Genomic DNA, 12,131 nt, shown 5'->3' with positions numbered 1-12,131 from the left:
ATGTAGTTCCACACTATCTCGATTACTTACAAAGTACTCTGCCTATATTATGCTTGTTCATAGCTTAAAATCTGGTTGTAACTAAAGGTTTTGCACACTTAATGCCCGCCAATTCTTTCCTACCTTCTCTGTTGGGATGGGAACTGCTTAGACTTCTTGGATTCATTGAACTTTTGATAGTTTTTCTGGTATTTTACTTCTTTTTTGTTTCTTTAGGGGTTTCACCACCTTTTTTGCGCTTTTTAATTAAATACTATTAATTAAAAAAGGGTTTTTTTCTTTTCTTTTAGGTACTAAACCAAAAAAAAAAAAAAAAAAAATCAAGACACAATAAATTCAACCTAGTAAAGTACATGCCAAACAATACTCACATAAAATTGCAATTCAATCCAATCAACCCAATCCAAAACATTTCAGTATTCTCAAGCTGCTCTTATGCTAATTGACCACAGGTCTGGCTGTTTAAGAAATTCATTTGACTCACCTAGAAAACCACAAAACTTGAATTTTCTAAGAATTGAATCGTGAGTTGTGATCACCAACTAATTGTGCCAACTTGGGGTTGATTGAATTTTATAAGCTGCTCTTATCCAAAACTGAATTACCTTGAAAAAATTATTTCTCCTGGTGCAATTGAAACCGCAAAACCAAAATTAGATAGTTTGGCAGTGAAAGATTTATCCAAATGCATGCAACAAATAGCATAGGAGTGGTCATGACCTGCCACAATGCATGTAACAAATATCATAGGATGTCTCCATGGCAATTCTCACACAGTCAAGCCATGAGACCATGAGATCATGAAGAACATTTAATGCAATTGTAAAATATGAAGTTAAAAGAGGTCACCAGAACATTATCAAGAAAGAAACATGAAATTCACAGTCCCATTTACTTTCAACCACTTAATAAATAAACGTGCTAAAAGTTGATAATCAACACAAACAACTTGGTTTTTTCATAGTTGAGTATACATGCTATTGACAGCAAGCACGACCTTGATAGGCTATCTATCATAAATACAAATCAACTCAATTAAGGTAATCAATCAGCAATATATTCATCTCCAACTCATAATGAATGAATGCCAAGAATATAGGAAGAACAAAACAGAAAATCATAAAAAATAAGCATGAAAATAAAATGCACCTTGCCTGTTGTTGTTCCTATTACTTTCCCTTAGTAAGTAACTGCAAGGTGGGGTTTGTCTAGCAAAACTAGACTCTCAACATAAGGATCAACAAAACTATACTTAGATCCAGTAATCCCAAGGTCTTTAACCTCTTGGGTCTCAAGGTTTCATGACACAAGCCTTTTTCTATATGTTTCCAATATAACCTCGCCACTCTTCCTAAAAGCTTTTGCACAAGGTATTTTCTTTCTGTAAGAACCACGAAATGGCCTTGTTATGTCCTCCTGTGGGGGCGCTTGAGCATCCAAACTTATAATTTTGGTCCATGATGACGCATCCGCATCCGCATCCGCATAGTTTTTCAACACCCATATATCGAGAGTGCCAACAGAATATCCAGGTTCAATCACGGCAATGGAATTCCCATATGCCAAAATAGATACCCACTCCCAAGAGTACTTATTGGAATGCTTAGGCAGTGGTATCTCACGGAAGACCTCATCCTTCAAATCAAACACCAAAACAAAGTAGAGAAATCTGATTTCTAGAGTTGTCTTGTAACAAACCAAATGCAAAGCCCCATTGACAAAAGCCTGTAGGCGTAGGTAGACCATCGTTGTATCACGAACAGCACATTTGGGACATTGAGCAGTAGCAGTAACCACTCTCCATTCCCCAGTGGCAAGTGAGTAGACCTCAACCTTGGGTGTGAATTCACCCTCTTCAAAGTCCCTATCCTCAGGAGTGACAAACCTCACGACCTTATAGTCATTGGTTTTGGAATCAAACCCAAACCCAACAGTCGCGGTGTAGGGACCGGTAGTCCTGAAGGAGAAATTGGGGTTAGGAAGTCGCACATACTTTTTAACACAAGGGTTCCAGAGAATGAAATTATAAACGTAGGTGTATATGCCATCAGCTAGGCAAATCAAGCCATTACAAGTACCAACTACACGGAATACTCCAGTAGAGCTTTGGCCATGGAAAGGGAAGTCGTCAAAGCTGGTGTATTGATGGAAATTGGTGTTGGTGTTGTCCTCCCAATGTAAAGCGTAGACTTCTTGTTCATCTCCGATTCATTTCAGTTGTTTGCCTGCTTTGGCGAGAGGCTTAGGGCAAAGTCTGAAGAGGAGGAGGTTTTTGTTGTTGGAGGAGTGGTGAAGATGAGTGGAAACGAAAGAGGGGTTTTGGATGAGGGATTTCCATGTTTTGGAGACAGAGGTGCAGGTGATGATGGATTTGATGGGTAGGTGTAGGAAAACGTGGGTTAGGATTTCATGAGGAAGAGAGTCCCACAATGCTTCTTCTGTGATGGATTTCGAAACTTCAGGTAAGTTGTCTGACATTGCTGCTACCTTCAAAAGAGAGAGATTAGGGGCTTAAAGCAGCAGTAACTGTAAAAGTAAAGAGAGAGTGAGAGAGAGTAGACCACCAGGCGGGTTGGATAGGAGCTAAATCCCTAGCTAACTAATCAGAGGAGCTGTGAAAGTGAGACTCTAGAGAGAGAGGAAACTAGAAAAGCATCAATGCGGCCAAAATTGGCAATTAACTCCAATGGTTTTTTTTTTTTTTTAACGTATCTATTTTTACAAATCACTCACACTAATTTACCTATTCTACACATTTATTTAATAAAATATTCATTCTTTAATCATTTTTTATTATTTTCTCACTCATGGCCTCTCTCTCTCTCTCACTACTTCAATCTGGGTATTTTCTCACGCATGATCCTCCTCTGCAGCGGTTGTGAAGGTTGATCGAAGCCTCCTCCGGCTCTTGCCAAAGTCGATGCTGACAAAGACAACGCCATGATCTCCAGCCAAATCCAACCAGAATCTCAAAATCCCGACACCAACAAAGAGAATCAGTGAAAAGGTGATGAAGTTAAGAAAAAGGGAGAGAGGTGAGAGTGAAGGTTTGAAGATCGGCGACAATGGAGGCATGGTTTGACCGGCAGTAGTGGAGGCATGAGAAAAAGGGAGAAAGGTGAGAGTGAGAGCAAATGAGGAAAAGGGAGAGTGAGGTGAGGTGAGAGCAGAGACAAGGAGAGAGTTAGGTGAGAGTGAGAGTGAGAGCAGAGACAAGGAGAGAGAAAAAATTATTAAAATATTAAATGCACATGCTATAGTAACCGTGCATATATGCACGGTTACTGTAGCAATTGTGCATTTATGCAAAATTTTACACCCATTGATGTCGGTTTTTTTGCTCAAAATGTGTAAAATCAATTACTTTTTCCATTTTGCACAACTTTGTACATACTGATGGGGATGCTCTTAGTTGGCAAACTTTCAAAACTATATTTTTAACTAACATCTCGAGTTTAAAAGACTCGATTTAGGACTTGTAAATCGAGCCTCAAAGACTCGATTTCTATGTTCTGATCATGTTCTGATTTGGCGTTTTTCCACGTGGCATCCCCTTGGAACTCGAATATTAGAGGCTCAAGTTATATCTTGACCCTTTCACCGTCGATTTTTTTGTTCTGAGAATGACCTGGTTTATCCACGTGAAAGCCACTTGGAAATCGAGTCTCTAAGACTCGATTTCATGAAGGGGTTATTCAAAATTCAAAAGTCACGGACACCCTCTCCACTCTCTCATACCCTCTCCACATATAATAACTATCATGGATTTTCTTAATTGTTTCTCTTTCTTCACATATAATAACTATCATGGATTTTCTTTCTTCATCCTCGAAATACATAAAGAAAAAAAAAAAAACTAAATGCAAATGAATAGTGCCAATGTAAATTTACATTTTTATTGTAACAATTATGTATGTAGGGACTAGATTTGAGCACTTCTACTGTTAAATAAGTGGACTCAAGTCCAGCTAACCCAATATAATGAATCTGTAGAAAGCGGATTTAAGAACTAGGCCCTAGCAAGCGGACAACGCACATTGCAGTGTTTTCCATCGTCGAACACCGGTGAACCGAAACCATTCTCAGAAATCTGTCATCGGCCCGGTCCGAGGAGCTTGGTAGTCCTCCTTATTCCATGGGGATCCATCCCCCCCTTAGTAATCTGTTTCTTCCCCTTATATAGTCCTCTTTCAACGATCTCTTCCCTCCACTTGTTGATCATCCATGCCTTCCCCTGACAGCCCGTCCTATCAGCCGCTTTACCAAACCTCCTGTGAGTTGCAGTAACTGAGGCAGTGCTGCTCAGGGGTCATTTCTTAATTAATGAGGCCAGAACGTTAGTTGTGGGCATTTAATGTGTAGGTGACAGTTCATTATGGACTTCCTCCTTCACCATGCTTTCTCAACTAGCACGTTATACTTGTTCCTTCTCTTTAGATGCTCTAGAAGGCTGCTTTAGGTGGCCCGTTACTTCCTCCTCCCATGGTCTTGGTCGGCCGAGGACTGGGTCGTCCTCGGCAAGGTTCCTAGGCAATTTGGACTTTCACACTTCGTCCTCGAGCATCTATCCCTCCTCGACAAGGGCCTTGGGTTTGGTACGAAGTGGGTCGAGGTTACAAGATTCTCTGACCCCATAATAGCTCCTCAAAATCCTGTTGTCCGAATCCTCGAATAGGGAGAAGGATTTTGATATCCTCAGACCTTTATCATGGTTTGTCCAGTCTGGTCCTAGCTCAGCATTTAGAGTCTTTTCACCTGTCTGACGCACGTTTCTGGTGCTTCGGTATCCATTACGCAACTGTATTAAATTTTGGTGGCTCTATACTCTCCACGTTCAACGGTGTAATGATGATCCAACGGTGAGGATCCTTCGCCATTATGGGTGGGAAGCCTCACGTAGTTGTCTTTAGTGAGGTGGTAAATACCCATTTGAACCGGTTTGTCTCCTCACTTCTGCATTCAAGGGTTCTTATGCACACACCCCAAATCCGGTCAAGTCTCCAGCCCAATTCGCGTCTCTTCGCAGCCTAAAAAGCCTGGGTCGGAGCGCCTTCCCTTATTTCTGTAAGTTTTCCCTTTACTCTACCTTATACTTTTCCCTTTCTGATTTTTCTCTTCCTCTACTCCTCTCTTCTTTTCACTCTTCCCGGAGTCTTTTAGTCATCTTTCAAGATGTGTAGGTTTAACAAATTGGTTGAGTCTAAGGAGGCGATGGAGGAATTTATCGCCACTCATAGGATACCCGGTAACGTGGGTCTGAGGTACTGCGAGAACGGGGATTGGTATATTAGGAGAGGGGGTTGGTGAGGTAGTGATTCTCATAATCGCCTTCTTCGAAGGTGGTATGAGGATCCCTATGGGGCCCGTGATGAGGGGCTACCTTAGGTATTTCCGATTAGCCCCTACCTAGTGCGCCATTAACGTGTTTAGGATCCTGGGTTGCGTGGATGCCTTGAACAAGAAGATGGGGTTGAGGTTAACCCATCATGACGTGAATTGGTGCTATAATCTCCAGCACCTAACGAGTAAGTCCTACTACATGAAGACGAGGGATGATAGAGTTAGGCTCATCCAGTGTCTTCCCGAGTCTAGTAAGGGATTGAATAAGGATTTTCTCATTGTGTCGAGGGAGTGGCACGACGGCCTTCACTGCCCGACAGTAAAGGGGGAGCCAGGTAGGGCATTTGGAATATGGGAAGGTTGATCTTCTATGATTTCACCGTTTATACTGCTTGGTTGTTAACGAAAGCTAGCCTTTTCTTTTGCAGATCCACATGCCTTTGAACGGCACTTCCACTTAGTCAACAAGGAAGATCTGGAAAAGGTCATCAGAGCAGAGATCTTTGTGAACGAAGCTAATAACCAAGTTAGAGTCGCCCATAAGATCCTCGGGTACAAACCGCTCCAGAAGTCGTTCTCGGCTCCTAGACACGTGATTAGAGCCAAGGACCCTAGGCTTCACCAAATCACCGTGGTGGAACACGGGTTTTTGTTTTCTAAGGGATCTTCCATCCCCGAGGGCGTCCCATTGGCAGGCTCTTCCTCGTCCTATCGAGCTGCGGAGGCCGAAGGAGGGAGTTTGGAAAAAGAGGGAGAAGTAGTTAATCTGGGTTCGTCCGAGGATGAATTCGGCGCATTCGTCCAAGTCCATCTATTCGAGGATCCCTCTGGTGACTTGGGCGATTCCCATTTATCTAAAGCAAACCTTCTGTCTCCAAGGACTGGTACTCAAGCTGAGATAGGTTTCAAGAGACAACCCCAAACCAGCTTGTTCAACCTACTTGAGGGCCAACCGGGGAATGACACGCCGGGGAAGTCACAGTCCAAGCCTTTTTCACCTCTTTCGCTGGGGAATGGGTTACCTTATGGGCAATAATGCAATTTATAAAAGTTAAAGGACTAAAATTGTACTTTTGTAAAGGTTTTTGGGGTCAAAGTTTGATTTTTGGAAAGTTTAGGGATAGAATGGAAATTTGAGAAAATTTTGGGGGTCAAAATGTAATTTTGGAAAAGTTTTGAGGTCAAAACATGATTTTGGGAAAGTTTTAGGGTCAAAACATGAATCTGGAAAAGTTTCGAATCAAAATGTATTTTTTGGGAAATTTTTAGTCAAAATGCAATTTTGGGAAATTTATGGACCAACATGAAAATATGGAAAAATATGATGGCATGCTAGTAATTAAAGGAAAAGCAAGCTGGTGGCCCTTTTAATTTGTGTGGGCTGGAGCTGTTTGGGTTTTGAGTGAAACCTAAACAGATTGGGTTAGGGTCAACATTTATTCAAGTCTGACGTGGACTTTAAGACTGGGCTAGTGTGATTGGTTTGAAGTTGGTTAAAACCTGGGTTTGTAAGAATTGATGGCTAGAGGCATAAGTAACACGGGTTTGGGCTTACGTGAGGGCTGATGGTTGAACTTAATTGGGCTGGACCCCATATTGATAACCAGACCCGACTCAAAGCCTATTTTCCCTACAGTCGTGTGCCTCTCCTCACCCAGAAATAGAATCTTCTTTCGTTCCTCTGCATTCTCTCTCTCATATCTCTCTTCCTCTAAGATGATTATATCATCCCTCCAATACTGGCTTGTGAACCACCCAACCATCCTCCATTTCTCATGGACCCAAGGCCAAACCCCAGCCTCCACCCCTCTCTTCCTCTCTCTCATTCTCATCTCCTATCTCTCCCTCACTTACATCCTCTCTCATCATCATCTCCACGCAATCCCAATCCCAATCCACATCCTCAAACCCATCTCAGCCCTCCACAACCTCACTCTCCTCCTCCTCTCTCTCATCATGGCCATTGGTTGCACTCTCTCAAGCCTCACACTGACACACCCACCTAATTATAATTATATCATTTGTTTCCCACCCAATACCTCTCCCTCTGGGCCCCTCTTCTTCTGGGCCTACATCTTCTACCTCTCCAAGATTTTNTTGGGGGGGGGGGGGGGGGGTACTCCTATAGATATTATGCTCAATAATAATTGTTTGTAGAATCGAATTCATAAAAGAATTTCTAAAAGATGACTCATAGTGAAATTTAAAAATTTTCATTTTTAATATAAATTACGAGATTGGTCATAATATGATTTTTTTTTTTTCTTAATAACATAGGAAGTTTTACTGAGAAGAAAGACATCCGAAGAATATAGACCTGCGGTTTGAGTCATCAATATGAGGTATGGACCATTCCAAAATGTTATTTCTTTAGTCATACCTGCAAGTCAAAAATGGTGAATACATGATGCTTAATTCAAAGAAACACAAAAAGTAATTGTAATAGATAAAGAAAAGGAAAATAATGTGTTATAATGTTTTGAGTCCACCTATGATTAAAAGATTATACAATTTTAACAATATTTTCTCATTCTCCTGTAACAAAAGAAGATTTTGACATCAGACAAGATTTCATGTCTACAAGTCTCTGCTATCATAATTATGAATTGTGAACAATCTTGCAAACCCCACAAGTGTTTCATGACATTCAAACTTGTGGCACACATCGAATAATACTAGATGACAATGAAACCTTTAGTCAAGGAATCCATAACCTATAAGTTATAGCACACCTCGATAATTATTTATAAACTAGTATATAATCTATTAAAAAAACATTGAATTTCTCAACTCCATTCACAATCAACCTTTTTGACATTAGGTGCTTCTCGAAGAGCTGGAAGGAGCGGAGATCACAACGTTTTGCAGATTAAACTCCGATGAAGAACGTGTCATTATTTTCATGCTTTCTCTCCGCTTAACTTGTTATCTAACATATTTTACTTTTTGTTTCTCTCTACATTAAATGCCTGGACAAATGATTATTTACAATTCTTACAAATAGACACAATTTTATGATATATTGTTTGCAATTATTTGACATGACATGATATTGGTTACCCTAAACTAGGAGACCGGTTTGGGCTTACGTGAGGGCTGATGGTTGAACTTAATTGGGCTGGACCCGACTCAAAGCCTATTTTCCCAACAGCCGTGTGCCTCTCCTCACCTAGAAATAGAATCTTCTTTCGTTCCTCTGCATTCTCTCTCTCATATCTCTCTTCCTCTAAGATGATTACATCATCCCTCCAATACTGGCTTGTGAACCACCCAACCATCCTCCATTTCTCATGGACCCAAGGCCAAACCCCAGCCTCCACCCCTCTCTTCCTCTCTCTCATTCTCATCTCCTATCTCTCCCTCACTTACATCCTCTCTCATCATCATCTCCATGCAATCCCAATCCAAATCCTCAAACCCATCTCAGCCCTCCACAACCTCACTCTCCTCCTCCTCTCTCTCATCATGGCCATTGGTTGCACTCTCTCAAGCCTCACACTGACACACCCACCTAATTATGATTATATCATTTGTTTCCCACCCAATACCTCTCCCTCTGGGCCCCTTTTCTTCTGGGCCTACATCTTCTACCTTTCCAAGATTTTAGAATTTGGTGACACCCTTTTGATCATTCTCACTAATTCCATCCAACGCTTGACCTTCCTCCACGTTTACCACCACGCGACGGTCCTGATCATGTGCTACCTTTGGCTACACACTTCTCAGTCTCTGTTCCCTGTGGCACTAATCACCAATGCGTTGGTGCACCTCGTAATGTACACCTACTACTTATTGTGCGCAATGGGTGTGCGCCCCAAGTGGAAGAGGTTGGTCACAAATATCCAGATTGTGCAATTCGTTTTCAGCTTTGCGATTTCGGGTCTGATGTTGTATCACCACTTTACCGGCTCCGGGTGCTCCGGGATTTGGGGTTGGTGCTTCAATGCTGTTTTCAATGCCTCTCTTTTGGCTCTTTTTCTGGACTTTCATGCTAAGAGTTATGCCATTGCCAATAGGAAGAAGATGATGATGGGTCCCGGTCCCAAGGATAAAGGATCATGAAGAAGATCTTTACTTTATTGTACGGTGATGTTTTATTATTCACCACTTTACCGGCTCCGGGTGCTCCGGGATTTGGGGTTGGTGCTTCAATGCTGTTTTCAATGCCTCTCTTTTGGCTCTTTTTCTGGACTTTCATGCTAAGAGTTATGCCATTGCCAATAGGAAGAAGATGATGATGGGTCCCGGTCCCAAGGATAAAGGATCATGAAGAAGATCTTTACTTTATTGTACGGTGATGTTTTATTAGAATATAATAATAATTATGCTGTTTTGAGAAACAAATGTTTTATTCCAATTTGGATTTTATTTATGTTGTTGGTTTGGTTGCTGTAGATGGTTTTTCTAATTCTTGTGCTGCTTGCTGCTGTGTTAGTAGTTTTTATTTTTTAGGTAAAATCCGTTAACACCCTTGAGTATTGTGGTAATGCCAGCCAAACACACCCATAATGTTTCAAAACTAACCAATATGTAGTCCCTAGACACCAATTTGTGCACTCTAACTTACCTCCTCTCTTCTCTTTCGATTTCACACTACCATTCATTCATTCGCCCTTCATAAACCAGTTGGCAGTAGCAACATATCATGGATAAACTCAAAGCAGGTATCATAAAATCTGAAATTTCAGTTCAAAGCTGAAAAAACCCAAAAACCAAAAACCCAAAATTTTGGTTTTTCTTTAAACTATCACTTACCCTCTAATCTTCATCGACACCGAATCACACAGATCTCTGCCATCGAAGAAGAAAGAAATAGTTAAGTAAGATCATGTTGTGCCCTTGATCCATAATTCCCAATTTTTTCTTCCAAAATATCTGTTTTTCTGGGGACAAAAGTCAAAACCAAGCAATAAAATGAAATAAGGATTGGAAATATTGAAAGCTGTCTGGTAGTGTAACTAGAACAACAATTTTTAGTATTTAAACAACATTATACTTATTTTCACATATTTTTTTATTAAGTATTTTTAAAAAATACAAACAACATTACTAGAACAATGTTACTAAACGCCCGTGTATTTATTTTCTTTCTTGACAACCAAATGAAGTTTTAGAATCAACAGTGCAAAGTGTGGGAAATAGGAATGAGAGAGAATTGGCTTAGGAAGTAGCTGTTGACTTTTGATGATACAAAATTTGTGCCGTGCTTCAGCAATGAACTATGAGAGACTGCAGAGCTATATACTATAAGGCTATGAATTATTGAAAATATGTTGTTGCCAACTAAGTTAGAGTGCACAAACTGTGTGCAACACCGTTAGTGTTTAGGTACTACATTAGCTAGTTTTGAAATGTTATGGATGTGCTTGGCATTACTCCTTGTTGATACCCATTAATTTTTTATAACAAAGGTTCAATGACAGAAAGCTCAAATCAAGCTGAGAGAGAGAGAGAGAGAGAGAGAGAGAGAGAGAGAGAGAGAGAGAGAGAGAGAGAGAGAGAATTTAAGCTAGGGTTAGGGGTGAATCCCCAATGCTATAAATTGTCCACTTATCAATCCAAACATGTTTTTCACGTTTTGATTATTGAAATCAATTGGTCTCTTTTCATAATTGTTTTGTTAGATTGGTGTTTAGTTGCTATTTCTTTCATGAGTATTCTTGAATTTCCTATTGTTAGAATAGGGTTTTATAATCTCTCTAGCAATATGTGATACTCTTGTTAGATATTACTTTTGCCATAGTATTGTCTCTAGGGTATGCAATGTTCTTGAGCTTTTCTAGCAAAGTTGTTATTTTCTAGACTAAATTCTTGACCAATTGATTAACATAATCAACCAAAGAGAGTTTTATTAATAAACCCTATTTTTAATCTTCCAATCGGATAGTTTATGTGTTTACTTACCCGATTGTGTACTAAATTGGATTGATAGTGGATGCTTAACAATATTGGTGTACAAAACCTAACACCCTAGTAATTTTATTATTAAATTTTATCAAACTTTCTTTGTCCTAGTTTCAATCATATTTTCTATATACTATTGGTGCTTTTGACATGTTAAGTGTAACACCCCATAATTTTATTACTAATTTCTTTCTTATACATAAATTAAAAAGGAGGCTCACAATTAAATGGATTTAATTGATTTGGGACTAAGATATTTAAATTAGATAATTATTATGGTATAAGAGGTCCAAGTGAGATGGCATATATATATATATATATGGGACTTGATAAGCTTTTTTTTTTTTTTTTTTTAAACCCTAGCCTTTCATATTGAGTTTTGTGTGTGTGTGTGTGTGTGTAGGAGGCTTCTCCTTTTTTAATGACATACACGGTTAAATTTATTTTCCTACTCTGTGGCTTTGTGTGAGATTGCAGGTATGATTTTTTTTTTTTTTGGTCGTAATATAGAAAGTTGGAATATTCAATGGCTAGCAATTGTTCCCATACTTATAAGAAGCATCTATTATTTGCGTACCTAATAGAAAAATAGGTGTTACTGTTATGGATCTAAATCTATGATTATATTAATGGGAAAAGGGTGCTTTGTGGTTATTATATAATTGTCTATGGCCTCACTAAATCCACCACCAATCTATGATGCATCTACACCCTTGTCATTGTCCAAATATGTGTCCAGCAATATCTTATGTTTTGCGGCATCAAGGGAATTACGGTGGCAGATATAAGTAGTGACTAGAATTAGATTAGTTGTGAAAAGCTTACAAAATGAAGCCCGATCGACAAGTTCAGGCATCAAACGGGGCATTTCAATGCTCCCATCTATC

The 12,131-nt window shown here is 39.8% G+C and overlaps 2 protein-coding genes and 1 long non-coding RNA gene across 3 annotated transcripts in view; 1 reads left to right on the top strand and 2 right to left on the bottom strand.

Moving 5' to 3' along the window:
• LOC136064995 (uncharacterized) overlaps positions 1-7,722 on the bottom strand; it is a 25,496-nt gene extending 17,774 nt beyond the window's left edge. The window contains exon 1 of the long non-coding RNA XR_010626642.1: positions 7,658-7,722. This is a non-coding gene — a long non-coding RNA (uncharacterized LOC136064995). The remainder of the gene's footprint in view (positions 1-7,657) is intronic.
• Positions 857-3,182, bottom strand: LOC112033451 (F-box protein At3g07870). Its single transcript, XM_065767567.1, is given in 1 exon segment — positions 857-3,182. A coding segment is annotated over 1 exon segment (1,299 nt). The 5' UTR covers positions 2,479-3,182; the 3' UTR covers positions 857-1,179.
• A 799-nt stretch (positions 7,723-8,521) lies between the features above and the next one.
• LOC112041044 (uncharacterized) lies at positions 8,522-9,434 on the top strand. Its single transcript, XM_024073956.2, has one exon. It carries the CDS (start codon positions 8,572-8,574, stop codon positions 9,400-9,402), a length of 831 nt encoding a protein of 276 aa, XP_023929724.1. The 5' UTR covers positions 8,522-8,571; the 3' UTR covers positions 9,403-9,434.
• Positions 9,435-12,131: the final 2,697 nt, after the last annotated feature.

This window comes from Quercus suber, unplaced genomic scaffold (assembly GCF_002906115.3).
Source record: "Quercus suber isolate HL8 unplaced genomic scaffold, Cork oak 2.0 scaffold_823, whole genome shotgun sequence".
Classification (NCBI taxonomy): Eukaryota; Viridiplantae; Streptophyta; class Magnoliopsida; order Fagales; family Fagaceae; genus Quercus; species Quercus suber.
Note: the sequence above shows the minus strand (reverse complement) of the source record. Positions and strands in the feature narration are given on the sequence as shown.